Here is a 27,082-nt window from a genome sequence, read left to right on the forward strand (position 1 = left end):
AAAATAATATATGAATAGAATAGTGTCTGTGGCTCTTTAACAGAGCACTTCAAAAAAAAGAAAAGAAATGGTTTGGAGGCAGGCCCCCTCCTCTTTCTCATTTTCTCTGAAGTGTGGAAATTCAGAGCAGGATTCAGAGCAGGGAGAGAGAGAGAGAGAGAGAGAGAGAGAGAGAGAGAGAGAGAGAGTTGCCACGTATACTTTCCAGCAGGTGTAGATTCATAAGGGAGCATCCATTGCACATACCTGTTTGGATGCTCCATTAGCAGTCCTAAAAGAGTAGAGTGGTACTTGCCTTGTCTGTCTGTGCATTTGTCGCTTTTTTCCCTTTTCCTTTTTACATAGGCATCTCGAGTTAAAACTGTGTCGCCAAAAGAGGTTCTATTGCCTTTCCCGAGAAAAGCAGATCTGTGGATCAATGGACACTTTGTGTATCTTTCTCATTAATAGGCTGTTTGTGATTTGGCAGCTTTGAGATGATCAGCCTCTTCACTTGGAGGGCTTAGAGGAGACTGGAGCGGTGAAGCTTTTGCGGGCAGCCGCTGCTATCTGCAGCATGTTTGCGGAGTGAAGTGTGATGTGCTGGGTTTTCTCTGACTGCCCAAAGTTGGAGCGGAGCTTATGTCGTCAACTCAGATTGGACATGCACAGCTCTGAAGTCCCTGCAAAAAAGCTGAAGGTAAGTTCCATATGTCATATTGAATACAAGGACAGGAGGGAGGAATGGACTGGGGTATCTGATAGATAAATATCTGCATGTATTATCAACACACAACCCTCTATTCTTCTGCAGTGGCAGAATTGCCTTCATCTGACTAGGGCTGATCAATGAATGCCAATGGCTGTGGCTACCAGCAGGATAGCATAAAACAGTGTGAAAGGGCTTTAACTCTAAATATTTGGACGCAATCCCTTTCCTTGAACCCTCAGCATGACTGTTTGGGGTCGTTTCCTATGAAGAATGTCTTAAGCTGGGAGAGTTCACTCTGTCCAATCTTTACTCCCAATTCAATCCTCTCTCAAGTCACATAAGACTTTAAAAAAGAAAGTAATAGAACTAAGGAATACCAGCTGTGTACACACATATTTTGTTTTGTCCTGCTGTGTTGTCGACTCAAGCAGATTTTTGAAATTGACTATTGTCTGGAGGGGGAGACCTAGCCTAATTTGTCTCCAGTCTTAGATTCACTTTTACTGGAAAGAGAATAGTCTAACGCATCATGTTACCCTTGTCTTCTGAGGCAGTCTTTCCAGCAGATAAAAAAGTCCTTCTTCCACACCTATCAGTGCCTGGTTGTTGTTGTTGTTTTTATACAAATCCCCACCCAATGAAACAGATGAATATACCTGTATCATAGCTCTGTGTGTGTATTTGTGTTTGCTGGGGCTGGTGGTCAACAAGCTGTTTGGAACAAAGGACTGTCGTGTGTGAAATATCACCACACAAGGGACCTGCATCTTACACTCCATTCACTATGATCAACTTTTCCTAGGGAGACAAGGGGGGAAATGTGCTGACCAGCAGCTGATGGGCAGAAGCAGCTGAGTGAAGATGGAGAACACTACAGACAATGGACAGAATCAAACAGAGTTCTTGCCGATCCGGGAGGTGGCCACCCTTGAATACCAAGTGGTCACCATCTTCTTGGTCCTCATCATCTGTGGGTTGGGCATCATAGGCAACATCATGGTGGTGCTCGTGGTACTCAGGACGAAGCATATGAGGACCCCTACAAATTGTTACCTGGTGAGCCTTGCTGTGGCGGACCTCATGGTGCTTGTGGCTGCCGGGCTTCCCAACATCACGGAGAGCATCTATGGATCCTGGGTCTATGGCTACATTGGGTGTCTCTGCATCACTTACCTCCAATATCTCGGCATCAACGCTTCTTCTTGTTCTATAACCGCCTTCACCGTTGAGAGGTACATAGCTATCTGCCACCCTATCAAAGCCCAGTTTCTATGCACATTCTCAAGAGCCAAAAAGATAATTATTTTTGTCTGGGCTTTCACCTCCATCTACTGCATGCTCTGGTTTTTCTTATTAGATCTCAACATGGTAGCCTACAAAGATGCCACTGTAGTGTCCTGTGGGTACAAAGTGCCCAGGAGCTACTATTCTCCAATCTATATGATGGACTTTGGGATATTTTATGTCATGCCAATGATATTAGCAACTGTCCTCTATGGGTTGATTGCCAGGATATTGTTCCTAAATCCCATCTCGGCTGACCCAAAAGAAAACTCCAAGATGTGGAAGAATGATGTGACTGCCCCAAACAAGACCAAAACAACCAACAAGGGTATCAACAGTGCTGTGGCTTCCAGAAGGCAGGTAGGGAAATGGCCTGCCAATGGCTTTTTTTTGGGGGGGGAAACTGGTTGTAGCTGGGGTGGGTGGGTGTTCTGCTGCTTTTGGATGTAATGGAACCAACATGTTTAGGAGCATTGTACCTCTGAACACAAGGGACGCGGGTGGCGCTGTGGGTTAAACCACAGATCCTAGGGCTTGCCGCTCAGAAGGTCGGTGGTTCGAATCCCCACGACGGTGTGAGCTCCCATTGCTCAGTCCCTGCTCCTGCCAACCTAGCAGTTCGAAAGCACGTCAAAGTACAAGTAGATCAATAGGTACCGCTCCAGCGGGAAGGTAAATGGCATTTCCGTGCGCAGCTTTGGTTCACCAGAAGCAGCTTAGTCATGCTGGCCACATGACCCGGAAGCTGTACGCCGGCTCCCTCGGCCAATAAAGCGAAATGAGCACCGCAATCCCAGAGTTGGCCACGACTGGACCTAATGGTCAGGGGTCCCTTTACCTTTACCTCTGAATACAAGCAATGGAGCTGTGTCTTCACATCTTGCTGGAGAGCTTCACAGCTCTTCCTGTTGGCATGATGGACTAGATTGACAATGGTCTGATCTAATGAGAACATCTTAACTTTCTATTAGAAGTCCCAATACCTGACCTAGGACATGCAAAGAGCCCTTCATCTGTCTGCAGTTGCGGTCAAAGACGGGCGTGGTGACATCACAGGGTGCTGTTGTCAGGAGCTACACCTGGGTAGGGTTGTTCTTCGTCTTATCACTTCTCTTTGAGCAGAAGTAATATATATTGTTGAGTGCTGTAAGGTCCTAGGAGTTCCAGGTGCATACCCAGGGTCCGTGTTTCCTTTTGGGAGTGAGGCACAGAGGAGACTCCAGTTTCTTTATTATATATGGTTTATTACACACATATATAATCAAGAGTGTCTTGCTTCTTTCATAGCTACAGCCTTGAATTCAAACAGTCCCCAGCCATGGCTCTGACTCTCTTCAGCTTGCTGACTTTTACATGCAACCTTTCACCCCCAGGTTACCTGTAAGCCAACTCTGAAACTCTACTTTTAAACTCTGCTTTGCCTTCCAAACTACGTAAACTCTGAGTTGAGGAAGGGGCTCCTCCCATTAGTTGTCTGCCACAAAGTCCTCCCTCTCTGGTTACCCTAATGGTTCATTACCTTCCTTTTGTCTTTCTTAATTGCTCATCTCCCAGGGGATTTCCTGACACAGGAAACTGGTCTGGCTTAAATTTTAATGCTTGCTATATCCAATGTCTAGCATCCATTTTTAACATGTCAAGCATTGTTTAAATTCTAACATTTACTGAATCCAGGAATTTAGGGTGTCTAGCACCTACAAACTCATAACAGTATGGTGTGGATTGGCCTCAAAACAGCCATAATGGACTCCTGGATCAGATGTAGCTTCTTACTATGTGCTCAGCCATGAACCCATATTGTCGCTGCAGGATATGGGAAACTCTTAAGAAGCCAAGCAAACGTTGGTGCCAAAGCACCTCAAGAAATCAAATCCAAAGGGATGGGAGTTCCATTGTTTGTTGTTCAACTGAGATGCCTAAGGAAAACTCACAAATAGGTGATAGAGGTCCCCTAAATTTTCTCCCATGATTTGGTAATCAGGGTGATTGCTTTAGAACATGGAGTTTTTACTTGCTGGCAGTATTATAGCAAATGTAATATTGGGATTTGTAGGATAGGCTCTGTCTAGTCCAGTGATGGCCAAACTTGGCCCCCCAGCTGTTTTGGGACTACAACTCCCATCATCCTTAGCTAACAGGAACAGTGGTCAGGAATGATGGGAATTGTAGTCCCAAAACAGCTGGAGGGCCAAGTTAGGCCTTCACTGATCTAATCTAGGGGTCATCGTGCCATCATCATAGTTTAACAGTTTTATACAGTGGTCATTATAAACTAGACACTGTACAATAGCAAGTGCAATGCATCCTTGCCAGCACATTCTAATTATGATACAATACTTATGGAAGTGAAAAGAAGCTGCCAAGGAAAATGGTTAGTTTTGCCAAGCATTGGGCGACAGAAAAAAAATGCAAAAGAAACATTTGGTGCTTGATCTCAGCAGGCTATAATGAGACTTCTGGTTATGGTTCCACTTCTATATTTAGTGTAAAATTAACTAGAGGTTTGTTTGTTTGTTTGTTGCCTAGCTTTGAGGTTCTCCTTGCTGTCCTTTGTATGCACACATGCACAAACTCATAAGTTACCGTATGAACAGAAGCCACACATTCTCATCACCAGCAGCAACTAACCATTCCTAAATGCCTGGGTAGATAGATTCCAGCTTACAGCTGGAATGTCAATAAGTTGGTACCAGGCACACTTTTTTAAAAAAGGCATTTTAAAGTCAGGGAGCCACCACAGAGAAGACTCTGTCTCCATTCCCACCACAGGGGAAGATCCATTGTACTTCCGCTGGTGATGGAACAAATAGTAGGCTTTGCTGAGGACATGGACAGGATCACACAGGGAGAAAGATTCCTTCGTATACCTGAGCCCTAAGTTGTTTGAGGCTTTGGGAGCCAGTGTGGTGTAGTGGTTAAGAGTGGTAGACTCGTAATCTGGTGAACAGGGTTCGCTTCCCCGCTCCTCCACATGCAGCTGCTGGGTGACCTTGGGCCAGTCACACTTCTTTGAAGTCTCTCAGCCCCACTCACCTCACAGAGTGTTTGTTGTGGGGGAGGAAGGGAAAGGAGATTGTTAGCCACTTTGAGACTCCTTAGGGTAATGATAAAGTGGGATATCAGATCCAAACTCCTCTTCTTCTCTTCTTCTTCTTTGTAAGTCAAAGGTCAACGGTCAGTGTGGATCCTTCAGGAGCAATTTTATTTGATCCTTGACAGCTATCTCTGTTGGTTCCCTGGCAGCTGCATTTTTGAAAGATCTTAGGGAGGTTTATATTAAGTGGGTTATATATACTTTTAAATAAGGTGGCACCCATTTTGAGGGTGGAAGGACCCGCAGGCCGGGGATTTATCTCTGTCCTGGATGTGGAGCCAAGCACTGCTATTGGTTAGTTGTTCCTGCGCCCAGGGCAATGCCCCCAAATTCCTGTCGCCATTGGCTGATTTGGCGGCAGGAAGATGATCTGGCCTGCAATAAGCCAGTTCTCAGTGGAGGCCCGGAACCCGCCCACAAAGCCACCTGCCCGAGATGCTTCTAAATAAGGTGGCACCCATTTTAGGTGTGTCCAATTGATGTGCGGCCGCTAATGTGTGGGTCCTTTTGGACCTGGAAGTGGAAGGAATGGGGGTGGAACAGAAGGGATGGAAATGGGCACAGGGTGGGGAGGGCTTATGTGTGCTCCACTGATGTGCACTTTGATCCAGAATGCAGCCTCCATGGAAACGGGGAGTTGCTTGTACATAAAAATAAAAGGGCAGCTTCATTACAGTAAGTAACTATAAACAAAATAAAAAAATTCCTTCCAGTAGCACCTTAAAGACCAACTAAGTTAGTTCTTGGTATGAGCTTTCGTGTGCATGCACACTTCTTCAGATACACTGAAACAGAAGTTGCCAGACCCTTCTATATAGTGAGAAGGTGGGGAGGGGTATTACTCAGAAGGGTGGTGGGAATGGGAGATTGGCAGATAGCTGAGATGAGCCTGTTGACGACTCTTAACGACTGTAATAGGTCTTACAGGAAAAGGCAAGGGGTGAGAAGGTGAGAAATGGCTTAGTCATGTATAATGAGATAAGAATCCAATGTCTTTGTTCAAACCAGGTCTCTCCATGGTTTTAAGTTTGGTAATGAGTTGCAATTCAGCAGCTTCTCTTTCCAGTAAGTAACTATGTAAGCAGTTCCCAGAGCAGGGGCCCAGGGGTCATTGTGCCTGGGCTATCTTTGTCTAGCAATAGCTATAGCTGGCATAGCAATCCAAACTGCAAAGGGATTCCGTGCCACTGAGGCCACCTGGGGCTCCAATGACAGAGGTACTCTCAGACTACATGCCTGCTATTTCAGGGCATGTGCAACCACCACCACCTGCCCCAACCTGGAACAGGTTGTCCTCCCAATTCCCAGCCCCAAGCTCCACTCACCCTTGGGACCTCCAACTTGTTAGCATCCACTCAGTTTATTGGCCTTCATCCAGTTAACCGGTAGAGAATTGTGCTGTAAAAGTGTGACTTCAGGCACTTTCTTGGGACCTAGACCCACTAATTAGGGCTGTTGTAAATATAGCATTCATTCCTTGGGATGAAATGTGATAGAGAAACAGTTAGTTAGTTAGTTCTCTCTCTCTCTCTCTCTCTCTCTCTCTCTCTCTCTCTCTCTCTCTCTCTCTCTCTCTCTCTCTCTCCATCCCTAAAATATGCTTGCTTATAAACAATATTGGCAGAATAATGTGCTGCAGGTGTGATGAGCTTCTGGGTTCAAGTCCTCCGAGATGCAAGGTGGTCCTGATGCTGACTGCATTTGTAAGACTGAGATTTATTTTTCATTGTATCATCACAATCACTTCATTCCTCCCACATGAATGCCTGAGGTTGCTGCTGCTGTTGTTTTACAACAGCAGCAACAGCATTCTTTCCAGGTGCCCTTTCTTTATTAATGGGCTCCACGCTGACAGAAAGAGAGGTGTTAACAAGGAGCATCCTTTCAATGCAGCCTTTGAAATCAACGGCATCCTTTACAAAACGTATACCTTTGTGTTGCTGGAAAGAAGTCTTCACTGAAGCCTCGTCACAACACTTATCAATTTCCAACGCTCAAATAGATTGTGGCTTTTGTATATCATAAATTGGCTCTTCTAGTCAAATTCTGTAGAGATATGGAATACTTAACTTGGGGTGCTTTGAGATTATGAATGTTCTTCAGATATGTGAACACAGATCCGCTCTAGATGATTTTTTTTTTTGGGGGGGGGGAGGTGAATGTCAGCACCTGAGTCAACTCAATTTATTTTTTTAATTAACAAAATTTGCCTGGAATGGATAGCACTCCCATGTGCTGAATTTCAGCATTCACCTTTTACAGGGGAGGACTGTTATTAACTGTTTTATTATTTGTCTGCCAATATGCTTTTTATTGTTTTTTATTATTATTATGGATGTTCTGTGACGTGTTTTTAACATTGTACACTGCCCTGGGATCTTCTGATAGAGAGTGGTGTATAAATTGAACAAACAAATAAAATATATATCCAGGGGTGGGTGGTTATCCTTTGCCCAAGACCAGAGCTCTGTGAACCAAGTCTCTAGGGTGCACATTTTCCACTGGTCTGACAAATTGGAGCTAAGATGAGAGCTGTTGTTTCAGCAATGAAGGGGTCCCAAGCTATTTGGGGGTCTTGCCTGCTAGGTCTGTTAGCCCCCTTTTCAGGCAGGCGGCTTGGCAGGTGGGCCCTGGGCCTCCCTGGCAAATGGGCCTATCGCAGGCTGGAACATATTCCTGTCGCCAAATGGACCAATGGCAGCAGGAGTAAGGGGACGTCCCCCTGGACATGGGACCAACCGACCAATTGCGACCCTTGGCACTGTGCCCAGCGGAAGTTTAAATGCCCTATGGGTGAGGCCTTTCAGCCTTTTCTCTCACCACACTGGTTCTCCCACCCTCCCTCCCTCAGATTAGGGTTTTCATGTACACTTCGACCTTGCTATGGACAATGTCGGTCTCCTAACCTAACTTGGCTAATTGGCGCCGCCATTTGGGGTTTTGCCTACCTCATAGCAATTGTCACAACTTTGTAAGGTGGATAGGTATTGGGTAAGCCTACTCTTGGTTGGAGGGGCGGTTGTAGCCTCCACCTGCCCCTCCACAGGGAAGGGTATGCTGTTACAATCATCCAGCATCCAGGAGTAGTGGCTTCTGCCCAGACGGAGGCTAGGGCCATACCACTCCTCCAACAGGAACTGCTTGGGATTTGAAGTGGGCCACAGGGCGTCCCTTCCCCCATCGGCTTCACCCATAGAAACTCTCCCAGTGAGCCGGCAGGAGTGACATGCACAGTTGCTATGCCTATGGCCAAACCTCACATCTGTAACCAATAAAGTTGTGGCCTCATTTGATTCCCAATCCAAGATCCTGTGTAGTGTCTGGTGATTTACATCTTGGGGAACAGGGTGGTCATGATACACAACACCAACACCTTGAGTTGGCCATGGTAGCTCATTGGCAGCCAGTGCAGAACTTTCAAGACCAGTGTCCCATGGTCCCATCAGGCTGCCCCATCTACCAACCTAACAACTGTATTCTGCACTAGCTGTAGTCTCCAGATCATCCTCATCCTTCATTGTTATCCAGTGGGCGCTCGGGTTGCGAATGTGATCCGTGCGGAAAGCACATTCGCAACCTGCAGCATCCACAACCTGCAGTGTCGTGTCTGCACATGTGCGGGTCATGATTCGGTGCTTCTGTGCATGCGCAAAGTGTGATTTAGCACTTCTGCACATGCGCAAGCGCCGAAACCCAGAAGTAACCTGTTCCGGTACTTCTGGGTTTGGCGCGGTGCGCAAACCAAAATCACGCAACCCGAAGCATCTGTAACCCGAGGTATGACTGTATATCTTTAAGCACAAGGCAAAAACATTGCCTTTGGCCTTTTAAACTTGGGGGGGGGTGTGCTTCTGCTAGTTATGGGAGCAGAGAGGAGGTAAGAACGCTACCTTTGGGCATCAGTAACTGTTTGCTTCTCAAGGCTAATTTTGGATAGGAGGCAATTGTCATCAGGATCACAGTGCAGGAGGAAAGCCCTGCCTCCCCAACAGCTGTGGGTAGAAATATAAATTGGCATTTGATATAGTATGTCATTTGGCTCTTAGGCTGCAGTACTGCGCACACATACCCGAGTGTTGGAGTGCAGTACTTGCACTCCAAACAGGCTTCGCACTGTAACATTCTGAGTTGGATTCAAATAAATTGTTGTACTAGCAAACATGCAGTGGGACTCCCGCACCACACCACACCGCACTGCCGGAGGGTCAATAGAATACCCCAAAAAGTGTGCAGGGAAATAAGAGGGGAGTTTGTTGCATCGCACAGGTAGAAGTGCTTGCGCTGACAGAATGATCGCCTTAGTTGCTATGTTGAATTCCACCCGCTATGTTCTTGTCATGTCCCAGGGAAGAAAGGATGGAATGTATTACCAAAGCAATGTTTTGCATATACAAGGTCTAAGGTGCAGATATTTGCATCTCCAGGGGATGGTGGAATCCCAGCCACTATTACTCAGAGCAGATGAAACTGCATTTAGTGAGCGGATGGTCTAATCCAGTGAAAGGTGGCTTCATAGATTCATATTTTCTTTATTTATAATTGAAGCAGCAGAATGCCAAACACAGACATCTGGTCCCATGTATGAATCTTAATCTGATTAATAACTACATGTAATTTTTGTTAGGATGTTTTGTTTTGTTTTTCTGTTTTAAACATAGAACAGTGTCCATTGTGTGCGGTATGTGCCACAGCAGAGATCATTCAGTTTGGAACTAATAGGTGAATTCTGTCAATGTAAAGTCAACGAGCCAAGGGGGTGGGTGGAGTGTTGCTTAGCAACCAGGTGGAACAACCTGAACGAGGGATCAAGTGCTCTGATTGGCTGTGTAGTTCAGAAGGAACTTCATATAAGACCTGAACTAAGAAAGGCAAAACCTCTCCGTTTCTTTCTCCTCAAATTATACACTGGTTTTGTTCAGCTTGCTCAGTGAAGTGTTATCAGAACTTAGCTCATGTTAGCAACATGACCTTGATAACATATTGTTCTGGCAGTGGTTCCTGCCTGTACGCAATGGCCAGGCAGTGGTCTGCTTTGGCAATGCTGTTCATCAGAACTCAGGGGAAAGGAGGAGCTGTTTTCACATCCTTTGCAAATTTGAGTCCTTCTAACAGGCTGTGAACCTGGAGCCATCCAGGTGTTGCTGGAATTCAACTCCTATCAGCCCCAGCAAGCCAGAAAATAAATGACCAGCGATGATGGGAGTTGGAGTTCAACAACTTCTGGAGGGCCACAGGTCTCTTGCCCCTGCAATAGGTGATCAGCTTTGACACTAACAAATTTCTTCTAAGTTTGCACAGCAGAATCATAGAGAAGTGTACTTTTTTTCAATAAACAACAACGGTCCATTTCATTAAGGGTATTGCAAGAAAGATAAATACCGATTTTTTCATACGCTAGTATTTCATTCTTATCCTTTTCCAGAATTCCCTTTGGGCTACCGTGTTTGTGCTTATCCAAGCAAGTGTCAAACTCTTCAGTGCAATCACACTGCTAATGCCATCTCTGCTGTGGCCTTGAGAATTTTCTCAAACCAGCCAAGCACCTGCGATTTTGTTCCAGTGTATGCTGCAAGCAGATTGTTCAGCCTAACAATACACTCTCCCCCAAATTGTTCTCAGCTTTTAAAGAACTGAACCGTGTTATCTTACCTTACCCAGCTATAACCCTCCAGGCAGGCTATTTATTGGCTGCTTTTTCTATTAAATTTTGAATTTCCACCGTCTTTCTGCTGATAAGTGTTTTTACCTGCCGCAGTGATGATATTTTTAAGATGTGATGGTACGTTTTAAATTAGGCACTCAATATTATATGGTTTGTAAAATGTTGTTATAAATTGTGCTTTAACGTGTTGGAAGCTGCCTTGAAAGGCTGTTGTTGTTGTTGTTGTTGTTGTTGTTCTTCTTCTTCTTCTTCTTCTTCTTCTTCTTCTTCTTCTTCTTCTTCTTCTTCTTCTTCTTCTTCCAGACTATTATTAGGCCTTCCATTCAGACTACCATCTCCCTTCTATTACTCCACTCCTTTGATCAGGATTTTAAAATATTTTCAACACAGAGAGATAGAGAGAGAACTGTAGGAATGATCTGCCGAGTCACTCATCTTGACAACTACACAGGGCTTAGTATCCAGGGTAGGGAAGGAAGCACATAGCTAGGTGCAAAACACATCTGGTGAATTTTGAACACTGTGGGGGGGGGGCTGTTAGTACTACAGCCCTACTACAGGAGTCGGCAACGTGCGGCCCATGGGCCGGATGCGGCCCACGAAGACTGTTTTACCAGCCCACAAGCCGCCCCCGAACCAAGCCGTCCTCTCAGTGAGATGCCTGCGGGCTGCGCTAAACCAGCACAGTGCAGGGACTTGCCAAGCGGTGCCAGAAATTGTCCAAATGCGGAGAACAAAAAAAAGATCAGCTACTTTGGCCAAAGAAATGCAAAATGAGGGTGAAAACAAAAATCAACCAACACATTACTAAAAATATTAAGATCAACAGTAGAAAAAAAGAAAAGAAAACAGTAGAAAAAGAATAGAAAAAGTAAACACTTTAGAAGCAGGAAATCAGCTAGGGCTGTGGTTGGGACTTTGGGTGACAAGGGAGTCAAAGGTGTGCTAAAGAAGGAAAAAGAGATCACACAGAAGCTGAATGAATTCTTTTCATCTGTCTTCCCAGTGGACAAAGTAGGGCAAATCCCTGCACCTGGAACTAACTTTCTTAGGCATGGAGTTTGAAGAAAACAGTGGTGACAAAAGATTCTAGGCCTTACTGACAAATCAAAAACAAACACATCACTGAGTTCAGATGGCATCCACCTAAATGTGAAAATGCTGTCCTTCTAACAAGCATGTGCAACATTTCCCTAAGATCAGCCTCCCTATCAGAGGTCTGGAAAGTGGCTAATGTGGTGCCAGTTTTTAAAAAGGGATCTAGGGGGATTTGAAAAATTACAGGTCAGTTAATTTAGTGTCTGTTTCAGGAAAAGTTCTATGGTGCATTATTAAAGGTAGAATTAGTAAGCAGATGGAAGAACAAATTGCGATGAAGCAAAACCAGTGTGGCTTCTTCAAGGGCGAGTCCTGTCTAACTACCTTTTAGAGTTCTTTACAAGTGTCAGTAAGCATAAGGATAGGCTGTGATCCAGCAGACACTGTGTACTTCAAAAAAAGCCTTTGATAAACCCCTTCAAGACTCACATGGAACATGGAGAAGATCAGTAACAATTTAAAGGACAAGAAGTGGGAAGTAGGAATAAACAGACAGTTCTTACCATGAAGAGATGTAAGGTGTGGAGGTCACCCAAGGTTTTGTGCTGAGACGTGTGCTTTTCAACTTGCTCATAATTCAACCTATAGGTGTGAGATAGCTGGGTTTGCTGATGACACCAAACTGCTCAGGAAGAAGAAGAACAACAACAGTAACAAGAAAAAGGTGGAGAGGAGTGATTGTGAGGAACTCTAAAAAAATCTCTTGAAACTGGGCAAATGAGTGTTTCTGGTCATGAGTCCACCAATGAATGGAAAACACCCCTCTTCCCCAATTTCACCCTTCTGACATTAGCAGGCAACAAATTGTTATTATTTTCCCAGATTAGACCTGTTCAGAAGCATAGCATTTAACATTTGTAACTGAAATAGGGTCACGATCAATGAGACTATAATACAGCATCCTGGGTAGGCTGGCTGTTTGAAGCTTGGAAGATCAAAGTCTCATTTCCCTCATTCAGAACTCAAGAGGCCAAGTTCAATGCAAATTCCACGTTGGAGCATATTTCACTATGGCGTGATCATTCAGGGAAAGGTTGTGCAAGAAATTAAATGTGATAGTGGCAACATTTTTAGAAATAAAAATTCCATTGGTTTGCTTCTCTAAAGGTTCTCTTGTATATTGTTACAGCCATACTGCATATTGTCATTTCTCTCTGTGAAATTAAGAAATAACTTTCTCCCTATACTTCTGTATAGGTTGATACCTAAAGATTTAGTGGTCACTCTTATTGGAAGCCAGAGGGACTATAGCTGAATGGCAGATCACATGCTTTGTATGCTTTGTATGCAAAAGGTCCCAAATTCAGACCCTAGCATCTTCAGATAGGTCAGGTAAAAGTCACCCTGAGCACCATATGTCTCAGGACACACACACCCAGCTCAGGGAACAGTGGGGCCCTGCCTATCCTGATCCCTTGCAAGCCAGGTCACATGTCACCTCAACTAGACCTCTGATCTTAGCATTGTAGTCTTACAGCACTAAGATTGCAGATAATCCTCTGCCTGCTGTTTAATAGTAAACTGGCTGAATTTAACATATCCCTAGTCTTAGCACTGTGGTCCCACAGCACTAAGATGACAGATGAATGTCTGCCTGCTACCTTTTTAAAGAACAGAGGCTTATCCCCAAGCTTAGTACTGTAGGACTGCAATGCTAAGATTAGAGGTAAACCTTTGCTTTGCTCCCAGCTTGAAATTTGTGAAAAATGGCCTGTGGAGGGAGGGCCAGTTCTGTTGCAGATATTAATGTTGCACGACTTGAAGCAATAGGATGTATAAAAACTGACTTATTTTGGAATAAAAATTGTCCAGACCCATAAATATGATTCAAAAGCTTTACTAACCAGAACTTTCTTCATAACAGGTACAAAGACAAATAATGATACATCCAGATAATTCCACAAGACATATACTTGTCAAAGCATAGGTTCATCTTCTTAGTAATATTAGATTACTCCAAACAGACCTGAAATCAAAAGTCTTTCTCTTCCTACAACCTCTATTTGGCTGGAAATGTTATCTCTCCTAGAAAGACCTCATTAGCACATCTTTCTCTCATGTGGCTGGAAACAAAATACCAAAGGCAATTCCCTTCAAAATGGTGATTTGCAGCTAAATACCTTATTCATGTGATCTAAAGATAAACACCACGTGAAAGAACAAATCACATAAAGAGTTAATTATTAACCCATCTAAGTACTTAGAGAGCTCTGCTTTGCTTTAGTATACCCCAATGGAAATTTCCTATGTTAAACCCTTAGCAATACACATACAGGCATTTTCCAGTGTGCAATTAAACAATTACATTTAACAAGTTCCAAATCCGCAGCCTAAAAGAGGGTTCTCAGCTGCTACTCTAACAAGAAAATTATTTTTAGGAAAGGCTGTGCCTGCCACATCATACTGCTTGAAGCAATGAGACGTGATAATTATATAATGAGATGTCCTAATGAGGAACCACCCAGAATATTTCTAAATCTTCCTGGAATTTTCAAAATGACTATCATATCTGTGTGATCAACATACAGTAGCTGTATAGAAGAAATAATGCATTCAGGACCACAAGCACATCTATAATGGCACTGCGATGGAATGGGAGTCAGAGGGAATGTTTATTATCTCAACATGATGAGCCATTCAGCATCTGCAGTCTTTTGCAGAAAGGTATGCAATTTGCAAAGGAAGAGATGTGCAGGGGTCCCAAGTATCATTCAGACCGAATACGCACAACACATTTCTCCCTTTGTGATCTGAAATGGATAATGGTCAATCTTTGGAACATGCCGGGCACAACCCAATTTTAAGTCGCGTTGTTTTTATTTGGAGAAGTGTTTGATTTTTGCCTGTTTTGCATCTTCTGCTATTAGCAAACATTTCTGACACAATCCTCCTAATATTTACTCAAATGTATCTAGGATTATCTTATTTTTCCGTGTATTAGACAAGGTTTTTTTGACTCAAAAATCATGTCAGTCGTCCTATACATGGATGGGGGAGGGAGCTGCGAGCTGGTTAGCGGGTGCGCAACTCCCCCCATGCCGCTGCAGGAGGAGCGCACTCTAGAAAGCTGTGAGCCGCCAGTCAGGTGGTTGGCAGCCCACGCTAGTGGCATGGGGGGAGCGGCTGCCCACTCTACCAACCCCCAGCAACAGCCCTTCTGGAGGGTGATGGCTCACGTGCAATTCCCCCTAAAAAAAGCTCAAAAACATTGGGCCATCTCTCCTCATTTTTTTAAAATTTAGTCCCCCAATATGGGGGTGTCTTATACACAGAAAAGTATGGTAAATTCAAAAGGGCTTACTCCTAGAGAAGTATGTTTGGGGTTGCAGGTGTGCAGCACAATCTTATGCAGGTTTATCCAAATGCAAACCCCACTGTGTTTAATCATAGGTCCTAGTCATGTAGAGTTGGAAGAGAGTTGGATCTAGTCCAACCCCCTGCAATGCAGAAATTACAGCTAAAGGATCCCTGACAGATGGTCATCCACCCTCTGTTTAAAATCCTCCAATGAAAGTTCAATCCTACATGGACAGTGGGAGTTAAGGTCAAATTGCATCCTATGTTAAATAATATGTGCCCTTCCGTTTGTGGAGGCGTCTTTGATCTAGCAGAGGCGTCTACTAATGGGATTTTTTTTTGTCAATTTCCCCTGAAATTCCTGCAGTTATGGAGCTGTCAATTTTTTTGTTAGATTGTTTTTATTAATTTTCCAATAAAAGACATCTAATTAACATATCAAATCATAATCCAATAAAAATAAAAAGGTCGAATTATCTTCCGAATTATAACTGTCAATTTTAGTCCTCTTGCTTGCTGATTTTTCCAATCGCAATTTCAGTTCTCCACATTTTGTAGCAATTGGCAACTTTATTTTAATTTAACTCATCATAAAAATTCACCAGCATTTAATGTGTATTTCTCCGGATGAACACATTCTGATTTACAGTTTTGATTAATATACACATATTTGAAAGCAGTTTCCCCTAATATATGCATTTTTGTGAACATTAGGTGAAGACCTGCGTTACAAAATTCGGATAAGTGTGAATTTTGCAGGACAGTTGTGTTTCACTTCACATATTGCTTTGGAATGTGTGGATTTGATACGTTTTGCTTTAAATGCATGCTGAACAGAACTTCTCCTTCATCCCATCTGAAGCTTCTGAAAATCTACTCCATAAGGTTGGAGGACTGCCTGAAACAGTTTGGAAAATGGGGCGGGGGCTGTAGGAGAAAGGGAATAGGCAAACATCACCTCTGCTCTTCTTCCATCAGCAGAATCCTCCAGGAGATCAGTCTCTCACAAATGGAAGGAAATGATTGGATACAACCAATTTTGGTTTGATAAGTTTTGGGATTGCGAAAAAATGTAAGGATCCTGTTTTCACTGATGTGGATGATTTCCTCCCCCCCCCCCTTTTTAAAAGTGAAACCTTTTATTAAAACATTGGTTTGAAAGCCAAACAGATATAGCAGCTGTGATATGACAAGCCCTCTCATTTGCACACAAAAGCGTTGAATGAATGGAGTGGAACGTTTTTCATATTTAGAACATCAGATGCTACTTTTAAATGTGTAGCCGTGGTGGGGAGAGACATCAATTAGCCCTCCACTCCCTCAGTTTAAAAAAAACAGCTTGCTGTCTTTTCTGCGTGACTTGTGACATGCTGCTATTCAGAAACAAAAGAATACTAAATAATTATTCCATGCAGATATCTTAACTTGCATTTTTTGGGGACTGTGGCCAGTACCTTTGCCAAGCCCTTCTCAGTTACAAAATCTGCCTTCATTTTTTGCTTAATACAGCAAATACTGAAATACAAGCAGCCGCTGAACCCTAACAAATGAATGAATCAAATCAGGTATTTGGTGAGACTAATTGAGGGTTGATAATTCTCTTCAGTGTGGGGAAAGCATTGTGGACCTCAAAGGTCATTTAAGGCCATAGAAGGCAACTGCCAGGACCCTATATCCCAACATCAGTACCTGAGTTGGCTGCAAATCACGTATCATATATACGTGCAATTTGCCTCATGTCAACTGCACAGTTTGGAAAGAGCACAGCTGTCCTTAAGTTCACCTGAACCTGCTGCAATAATGTTTCTCTACAAAATCCAAGCAGAAAAGAACTCTTTAGCATCAGAGGCAAGGAAGGTATTATTCTCTCTCCCTCTCCCTCTCTTTCTCTTCAACAGGTACATCCATAAACAAGTGGAACCTTGATAAATAAAAGGATTCTTTACTTTATTCTGTTTCTTCCCCATCTTTTACCCTAAGGTCCCAGGGTGGGTTAGAAACAATCAAAACAGTTCCATGCATTCAACAATTAGAAACATTTCCATATATGAAATCAATGCAAACATTTAAAAATAATAAAATATAGACACAGTTCAAAATAGTTCCAATACAGATGCAGACTGCAATAAATGTGGAACTCTATGTTTTCCAAGCAGCTGGGTCTGACCCCCCCCCCCCCAGAATACTACATTCCATTCCCCTTCCCCCAGACACCCATCCCCTGCAATAGGCCAGTGAGTGTTGCCCTATTCTCATTTGGCTGGTTTTGGGGGTTATGGGACTGCCCCCTTTGATCCCCCCATTTTTGTACTTCTATAAACGTTGGGGTTCCTCACAGGATGCTGCAACAGTCCTTTTGCTTCTTAGTGGCTACATTTCCATTCACACCTGAATTCACTGCAAGAGGGAGTAATTGCATGGTATCATTAATGAACTTGGTGCTTCACAAAGTAGCATATGCCAAGTAGTCAAGTCCCTACCTTGCAGAACTTGCAATTTTATAGAAATATCATTTCCCACAAAGCCCTGTTAATGACCCTTTCCTCATGCAACAAAACAGAAGGGTGGTTGCATGAGATACAGGAATGTAAACTCACATAGGCTATCCATTCTTGGTCGCGTCAGCAGATGAACTGCAGTGTGCTCATTTACCAATGGGAGCCTTTGGGTTTTGGACCGGAGTGGGAGAGCTGTGGTCCTCTAGAAGTTGCTGGACTACAACTTCCATCATCATTCTCTGTGTTTGGTTGGGGCTGGTGAGAGTTGAAGTTCAGCGACATCTGGGGTGCCTTGGGCTCCCTATTCCCAGAGAAGGCTCAAAGGCAAGTTCTCAAGATCCATGGTGTATTGAACAGGAGGGCCATAAGCCCTCCCCTGTTCCCACAGAAAGCTAATTAGAAACACTCTTTCAGATAATGGGCCTTGAACAGTGGTACCTCAGGTTACATATGCTTCAGGTTACATACACTTCAGGTTACAGACTCCGCTAACCCAGAAATAGTGTTTCAGGTTAAGAACTTTGCTTCAGGATAAGAACAGAAATCGGGCTCCGGCAGCGCGACAGCAGCAGGAGACCCCATTAGCTAAAGTGGTGCTTCAGGTTAAGAACAGTTTCAGGTTAAGTACGGACCTCCGGAACGAATTAAGTACTTAACCTGAGGTACCACTGTACTGGCAATCACTTCTGAGGACTAGCATGCACATTCCCAGAATAGTATGGTAGATCCTATGTTTGGTGATTAATTTGGGGTGAGGAGAAACCCAGAAGTGCAATTCCAAACAAGAGCAGCATTCTTAATATGGCAGAGTGTTTGCCTGCTTCAGAGTTGCTTTGCTAGTTAAGGAGGTTTTCAGGCTTTCTCCTTAGCTGCTATAAAAAGTACGAAATTCAAAGGAAGCAATAGCCTAATGAGAATATTGTACACTTTGGAGTGTTTTCATGTTTTAAAAGTACAACACTTTTACCATGAAGAGGGACACCGGGGGGGGGGGGCAGGGAAAGAAAGGTTTATCTCATCCCTAAATTGAAATCTTAATAGGCTTCTCAATAAGGCCTATTCAATATGTTTTCCATACAAAAAGATCCCCCGATGATTGAATTTTCAAGTGCTGTTTAAGGAAGACTTGTTCAGAGGGAAGCATCTTGCCATTCCTGAGAGGGCATTAATGAATGGTTGTAATAATGGATTAGGTCAAAACACTTCAATGATATATTTTTAATCTCCTTTCTAAGTACTGTGGCTATGTTAAAACCCACATCAAGGCCAAATGTCTTGACGATGCTCAATGTCTTAATGATGGATGAATCAGACTATTCTTCATCCCTGTCTCCATGTGTTCATTTATAAGTCCATTCTGTCCTGTTTCTGCATCAACCTGCCATGCTTCAATATGCATTTTCTTACACAATAATATTTAAATATGCATTTTGTCCCAGTGTACTCCTGGTACATTGGGGGAGAAATCTGATTAAGTGCACATGTTAAAATAACCTAATTAATGCACACTTTCCAAAACAATACATGAGCTGAAACACAGCCAGCCTTCCTAGCCTTGCCAAAGTAGTTCATGTGCTGGTTACTTCAGGACTGGGTTATTGCCATATGTGCTGTATGTGGGGCTTCTCTGATTCTGCAGTCAGTGCAGAACGCTGCAGTACGACTGCTGACAGGAGTGAGGCCTTGTGCTCAGAGATCTGTGCTGCTTGCCGATTTGCTACTGGGCCAAGTTCAAGGTAGTACTATTAGCATGTGAAGCCCTTAACAACTTGGGACCAGTTTATCTACAAGATCACCTTACGCGGTGCTCTTTTCCTAGAAAAAACAGTGTCAGTAATCACCACAATCCTCTCCACCTTTTCTCTCATTCTCTCCTGTTCCCCTTCAATTAATTAAAGCTCCACTTTGTGCGACCCTGCCCCTTCTTCAACCTCTCCCCCACCTTGCCCCATCTGCTCTTCACACCCACCCAGCATCCCACCCTCCCAATTCTCCTTCTCCTCTTTTCCTCTCCTCCCAGCCATCACCTGCAGCATCCACGCTCACGCAGCCACAGAACGGAGGACTGCGGTGCTAGCAGCAGAGGCTGCCTCCCCCCCCTTCTCTCTCTCTTTCTTTCCCTCCCTTCCCACATACATGGAAAGAATGAGCAGAGGCAAAAGGGAAGCAGTGTTTCCGCTTGCCCGGCTGCTCGCAGTACACAAGGCAGCAGATAGCGGCACATCCAGGGGGGAGCATGCATTGTGAGGCAGCTGAGGGAGAGTGCTGCAACCTGTTGACTGAGAGTGGCAACTACAGCCCCAAACAAGGGCCTTGTTTTTCTCGCCACCATCTCAGCCTCCTGCTTTTCACAACCTGAAGTGAAGGACATGAGGCAGGAGTTGATAATGCAGGTGAGCTGTGCACAAGCAAGCTGCCAGCTAGCTCTGCAGAGGCTCCTTTTATTGACACAGTATGCAAACCAAGGCAGGTACATTTTGGGCTGTGACCATATTCCAGTCCCGAGATCGTGGGGTGATACAAAGTTATTTTGGCACCTGTTTCCACAGTGTCATTTTCCCCTTGCACAATGTATGGCGAAGGAGACAAAGGTCTCAGAGACAAAGGTCACAGACAGGACACGGCAGACTACAGAGACCGTAAAAAGTTAGACAGAGGGCAAGATGTTCAGACAGCTGTGGCTTTATTTGTGAAGGGGAGCGTGCTCCGCACCCCAAGGTCATGCATGCAGACAGCTGAGGCTGTCCATGGGCGGGAGTGTGTTCCACAATCCAGTGATCATTCCTACAACAACCTCCCTTTTAAACATGGTTGCTTGCTTGCTCTCCCCACCCTCTATTTACCTTATTGCAAGATTTGGGGGGGGAGGGGAAGGTGACAGTACTGTGTACCATTGAGTACCACCAGAAAAAAGCACGTGTGCCCACTCGACTGTTTAGATCTGCAGAATTGGCACAACTACAGGGGCCACATAATACCGATCCCCAAGTCTATAATAACTTTTTAACTCGCTGCCTTTTGAGATCATGGAGGTGCCTTCACAGTATTCTTTCTGGTGCCTGCTAAAAGCATTCCTGTTTAGACAAGCCTACCAGATGCTCAGAAAGCTGAGGTGATTTTAAACTGTTTTAGTGTTGTAACTTTTGAATATTTTGTTTAAACAATCGAGTGATGTATACATTATGTGAAATAAATGAATAAGCAAAGTTTGCAGTTCTCTGTATTTTCGCATTCAATTTCTCCCGACAAATAAATGTGTACAAAATTCATATACTGGGGTAAACTCCCAGTACGTTTCCGAGCACAATTCAAAGTGTTGGTGCTGACCTTTAAAGCCCTAAATGGCATCGGCCCAGTATCCTGAAGGAGCATCTCCACCCCCATTGTTCAGCCTGGACACTGAGGTCCAGCTCCGAGGGTCTTCTGGCAGTTCCCTCCCTGTGAGAAGTGAAGTTGTAGGGAACCAGGTAAAGGGCCTTCTCGGTAGTGGTGCCTGCCCTGTGGAATGCCCTCCCATCAGATGTCAAGGTAATAAACAACTATCTGACTTTTAGAAGACATCTGAAGGCAGCCCTGTTTAGGGAAGTTTTTAATGTTTGATGTTTTAGTCTGTTTTTAATATCCTGTTGGGAGCTGCCCAGAGTGGCTGGGGAAACCCAGCCAGATGGGCGGGGTATATTTTATTTTATTTTATTTTATTTCTTCTTCTTCTCCTCCTCCTCCTCCTCCTCCTCCTTCTTCTTCTTCTTCAACTGTACATAAAAATGCATATATTAGTGAAAATAATGTCCATACCCCCTAATACAGAAGCTGCAGCATACAGTCCACAGCAGCTTACCAGACTTAGACTCTGAGATCCTCAGCTCACGTTGTAAAGTACCTGACTTCAGTGCCTTTCAAAAATGTATCCCCTTTGGGAATCGATAGAAAATTGCACTTCTCGAACCATTAGCTTTAAGGCATCATCATTAACTTCCGTTGGCTTCCTCTACAGTAAGTGCTTGGGGGGAGAAGGCCTTCAGCCTGACCTCAATAGATAATGCTTTGTTCTGCGTTCAGTTCTTTTCTCTCTCTCTCCCTGCCACCCTGCCCCATTTCTGTAATAGTTCTGCCCCACAACCCCATTCACTATTACATTAATGGCTGGCTCTTCGCTCCTGATAAAATGGAGCACTCTTAATTTAGTGCAGTGGGAGAACGCCGAGTTCGAGCTTGTAACTGCATCAGATTAAAATAATTTCTCTTATTCTCTGGACAATTCTTGGGCAGAGGTTGTGCTGAAATAACTGAGATGCTTAAATTGCTTATGATTGGTTAGTATCGCGAAACCCCTGAAGTCTCAGACAAAAAGCTTCTAGCATGGGGAAAAGTATCATGTAGCAAGTTATCCATTGACCTTTCTTTGAAGGACTGAGTCACTGCAGCACATTAATGAGAGAGTTGGGGCTTGGTTTCAATGATAAGAAAACAATTATGATTATTCAGAAGCAGCAGAACACCGTCCATTTTATTTTCTCAGAATTTGATGGCATGTTATAGAGATGGATATTAATTTTATAGGTTTGCCGAAGTATTGGACCTCATTCAGAGCTCCACAAACATGTGGAGGGATAGGGGAAATTTAATTCAGCAATCAAAGCCTGCTATTATTGTTATTATTATTATTTATTAAATTTGTTGGTCTCTTTATCTTGCCCAAGGCTGTCCACAGCAACTTACAACCAATCAATCAATCAACCAACCAACCAACCAACCCCGAACACCTCACATAGATACAATTAAAACCAAGTGGGAGGAAACTACATTAAAAACACTCCTACCACTTCTAAAATGCCACAGGTGGTTAAAGACCAAAGGCCTGGTTATAGAAGAAAGATTTTGCCTGGTGCCTAAAGTTATATAATGATGGTGTCAGGCGATCCTCCTTGGAGAGAGAATTCCACAAAGAGGGAGCCACCACAGAAAAGGCCTGTTCTCATGCTGCCACCCTGGTAGTAATACCATCATCAAACCTTTTATTGGCATCACATCCAAAAATCCAAAACAAATCAATACAGAATTACCACTTCTCCAGTGGCACAAACATTTGCTAAAAGAAAGGAGGCAGAATAGTCTATTGTCACATCTCTAGGTCTCCAGGGAGATCAGATGTCTGCAGTGTATTTCGAAAAGCCAAATAGAGATATTTAGCCACTAACTTGATGAGCTCCTGATCATTCCCCAGTAATAGAAAATGTATGACCTCCAACTCTGGTTTTCATTTGGGGATGCAGAGTTGATCTAGAAATTGCTGATGGAGATCAGCATATAGTTTACAATTAAGAACCATGTGTGTAAGTGTTTCCACCAGGTATCCTTCACATGGGCAAGTTCTTTTTCCTTCCACCCTGCCTGAGAACCTTCCCCAAAAGAGGTTTGATGGATTTGAGTTAAACCTGGCCAGCGAAAATGCCCTCCTTTCTTGAGGGTTAAACAGTGGTTAGTTTCATGTGCCCAAGAAAGTTGAAAATAAAGAGGGGAACATGTTTTCTCTGCTGCTACTGTTAATTCCTGGCACTCAATACCCCACAACCTAGTTTTTATTATAGCCTTGGCAGATGGTAGGGACATCGATCGCAAAAGTTCCACCGACAGCCCGAGTTACTGTACCTTCTTGTTAAACTGTTGTAGCCCTGGGGAAAGAAAGGGGTCTAACAAAACTTTGCTGAGGAGAGGATCTTTATCTGACGTAAGGCAGATGTTTAACCAGCAGAGAAGAAATCTCACCCAGGCGACAGTCTCTGGTAGTAATATGCATTCCACCAGATTACCCTTTCCCAATCTGGTGTTCACATTCTCCAGCTTGTTTTCTTCATCCAAGGGGGAGTTCAGTTAGTAGAGCATGAGACTCAGGGTCAAGGGTTCAAGCCCTACGTTGGGCAAAAAAAATCCTGCTTTGCAGGGGCTTGGACTGGACTCTACTTAGAATCTTAAGATTCTAAGATTTTACAATGTTTTTAACTTCAACCCTGACACAACTATGACAGCTGGAGAAGTGGCAGAGGAAGGGGGTGTGGGGGGTGCGGTTAACCCCGGGTGTCTTCACTGGGGTGTGTGTGACAAAATGAGTTGTTTTTTTAATTAAAAAAATTGGGCTCACGAAACTTTTTAGGAGTGATGTGGTGGCTTAGATGCCTGCAGCTTGTACACTGCCTGAAACAGCAGTGTGGGAATTGTGTATGCCTACTGCCTCTCCCTCAGCCGCCCTATAGCTGAGGAGGTGGCAGCGGAGAGGCTCCAAGCATCGGCGAGGCTTGCCCCACCCCCATGGGTGGATAACCCCACCCCCGGCTGCAGGACACCTCCCTGCACCAGGCACCCAAGCAGCTAGCTACGCCACTGAGCTGGAGCTGCTGGGAATTGTGGAAGGCTGAAATAAACCCTGAAGTGTTTGCTGTGTTCCTTCCCTGCTTTCCCCTCCCTTTCTGTTGCTCACATGGTATTGTTTCCTGTTCCCCATAGGTTACCAAGATGCTGGCTGTGGTTGTAATCCTCTTTGCATTTTTGTGGATGCCCTACAGGACCCTGGTGGTTATCAACTCTTTCCTGTCTCACCCTTTCCAAGAAAATTGGTTCCTGCTCTTCTGCAGGATCTGCATTTACCTAAACAGTGCTATCAACCCTGTGATTTACAACCTCATGTCCCAAAAATTCAGAGCAGCCTTCAAGAAACTCTGCAAATGCCAGCAGAAGCAGTCGGAGAAGCCCAACAACTACAGCGTGGCCCTAAACTACAGCGTCATCAAGGAGACAGACCATTTCCACACTGAGCTAGAAGACATCACCGTCACAGACGCTTATCTGTCATCCACCAAAGTGTCTTTCGATGATACCTGTGTGTCTTCTGAGGTAAAGAAGCACTACAAAGCTTTAAATGTGTCCTTCATCTTAAGGTTCATGAAAAAGGTGTAACTGCAGAAGGTTTTTTGACAGAGGTAGAATTGATGACTAGAAGCCAAAATCCAGGCCTATTGTGTCTTTAATAAAGGGATGGGGATAGTGTGGCCCTCCAGGTATTATTGGACTACATCTCCCATTACCCCATATCCATTGTTTATGCTGGCAGGGGCCAAAGGGCATTGGAATCCAACAACAATTGCATGGCCATAGATTCCCCATTCTTGCTTAACCCAATACACATAGAATAATAGAATTGTAGAGTTGGAATATGCAGTTGTCCCATAAAGGGATCGAACCTGCAACCTTGGCATTATCAGCACCATGCTGTAACCAACTGAGCTATCCAGGGGGCTGCTAACATATTTAACAACATTTTGATCCACAGATCACCTTTGTAACTCACATTTCTTCATGATGGAGCTCAGAGCAGTTTTCTGTCCAGATGCTGGCTGGACTTTGTATCAACAAATTGGATTTCAAAGGAAATTAGATAAAGCATGGAGAATAAGGCTGTGGATGACTTGGTGGCTACGGGTCTCTGGATACCATTCACTGGGGAACGACAGAGAAGGATGTCACCCTCCTGTGCTGCTTGTGGGTGTTTCTTAGGCATTGGGTTGGGCATTGAAGGAAATTAGGGTGGTGGACTAGATAGACCTTTGACATGATTTGTGCTTACGTTCAGTGACCTCAGGAAGTCGATAGCCGCAAACTGGAGACCACAGTCTGTGTTGACAAAGTGACTTCCACTTGTGCAAAATGCTCTCTGGATCCCACTCATCGTTTATTATTTCATTGGAGCGTTTTGAAGTACAGTGGTACCTCGGGTTAAGTACTTAATTCGTTCCAGTGGTCCATTCTTAACCTGAAACTGTTCTTAACCTGAAGCACCACTTTAGCTAATGGGGCCTTCTGCTGCTGCCATGCCGCCAGATCACAATTTCTGTTCTCATCCTGAAACAAAGTTCTTAACCTGAAGCACTATTTCTGGGTTAGCGGAGTCTGTAACCTGAAGTGTATGTAACCTGAAGCGTATGTAACCTGAGGTACCATTGTAATGGTCTGTGTTAATCCACTCCAGAGCAATTACAAAAGCCTGGTTGTCAAGTGGCAACAGAAAGAGCTACTTCATGCATCAATTCAGCATTCCTGTGTATTTTATTCTTCTCCTTTTAAAAAAAACAAACTGTGAAAGTTGGTCTGTCAAGAGGTAGGACACGATGGGTCTCATTTGCATGACTTGTTTCCCCTCCTTGCTGCACACACCTCTGACATTTCAGGTGACTCATTATTTCAATTTCTTCTTTCAGGTGCTGTGACGCTGGAGCCTGCATCTCCTCTGTCTCTCTTACTTTATTTGATCTTGCAGAGCCACCCAGTTCTGAACCAATCTGGTTGTTTTCTAGTTATATTTGATGTGACCAAGCTTGATATTACAAATGCTGACCCTGTTCACAGCACAGGGAAGCTGCTTCGTTTCATTAAACTATGCTTGCTGTATGGAAACTAAGAGGCAAATGGCAGAAGTGTGTGCATTGTTACACATTCCTTTCTAAAACATGTGCTATGAAGCGAAAGCTGCCCAACCAATTATCCAGGGCAGGACTCCCCAAACTTGCATCCCAACGTGTTTTTGGACTACAACTCCCAGGTGCTGGGAGTTGTTAGGATACCCCCATTCCCCTCCCAGAGATACAATACCAAAAATGGCATTTGTTCCTCTTCCTGATGCAGCTGCCCACCCTCTATCCCCCATGATGGCTCACAAGGCACAGCAGTTTTCTGCCCCCTTTTCCCCACAGATGTGTTTCCTGCTGGTGGAAGGAAGCTGTGCATTATGGGTATGGAGCCAGCTCCACACAGGTTTCATATAGATAAGCCTACACATCAACACACTTGGGAGATAATATGGCTGTTCCTTCAGAGTAAGTAACTCAGGGCAAACAGCTCTGCAGAACCAGAGGAAAGGAATGTGTTTGACAGAGAAGCAAACATTTACACTCTAGCAGTAAGCTCCTTTTCCAGGCTTAAAATGTACATAGCAGCAGTGCTCTCTTGGGTTTTAATATACCAGTCTGGCCGACCGCTACTGTTGCTTGCCTCATATGCAACTGTAGTTTAAAATGATTAAACTGTAATTACAGAGGGATCTTGAGAGCAAAGTGAGGGGAATAGTTTTTCATTCCATAGCAAATAGTAAAATTAAAATTTATGAGCAATGTTATATTCAGCTGTACCTTGGATCTCAAACGCCTTGGCTCCCGAACAAATCGGCCCCTGAATGATCAAAACTCAGAAGTGAGTGTTCCGGTTTTTGAAATATTTTTGGAAGCTGCACTTTGGTTTCTGAACGTTTTGGCAGTCGAACAGACTTCCGGAACTGATTCCGTTTGTCTTCCAAGGTACAACTGTATATATATGTATGCTTCCTCTGTGAAGGACCTGTTACTCTCTTAGCATTCTCACACTAACCCAATTCAAGAATTCGCTCTGTGAAATTCAGCTCCCATTCTTCTGGG

General features: G+C 44.0%; 1 protein-coding gene across 1 annotated transcript; it reads left to right on the forward strand.

The window, feature by feature from the left end:
* Positions 1 to 26,075, forward strand: TRHR (thyrotropin releasing hormone receptor). Its single transcript, XM_081204906.1, has 4 exons — positions 1 to 679; positions 1,494 to 2,335; positions 24,126 to 24,512; positions 25,874 to 26,075. The coding sequence occupies exons 2-4, from the start codon at positions 1,553 to 1,555 to the stop codon at positions 25,880 to 25,882; spliced, it is 1,179 nt and encodes a 392-aa protein (XP_081061032.1). The 5' UTR covers positions 1 to 679; positions 1,494 to 1,552; the 3' UTR covers positions 25,883 to 26,075.
* The last annotated feature ends 1,007 nt before the right edge of the window (positions 26,076 to 27,082 follow it).

Source organism: Podarcis bocagei (assembly GCF_964188305.1).
Source record: "Podarcis bocagei genome assembly, chromosome: 8".
In the NCBI taxonomy this organism is placed as follows: Eukaryota; Metazoa; Chordata; class Lepidosauria; order Squamata; family Lacertidae; genus Podarcis; species Podarcis bocagei.

What these genes read in the sequence shown, in the direction of transcription:
- TRHR (XM_081204906.1), top strand. Translation starts at nt 1,553, where the DNA reads ATGGAGAACACTACAGACAATGGACAGAATCAAACAGAGTTCTTGCCG. An exon ending in CTGTGGCTTCCAGAAGGCAG is followed by an intron (nt 2,336 to 24,125) that starts GTAGGGAAATGG and finishes TGTTCCCCATAG; the next exon opens with GTTACCAAGATGCTGGCTGT.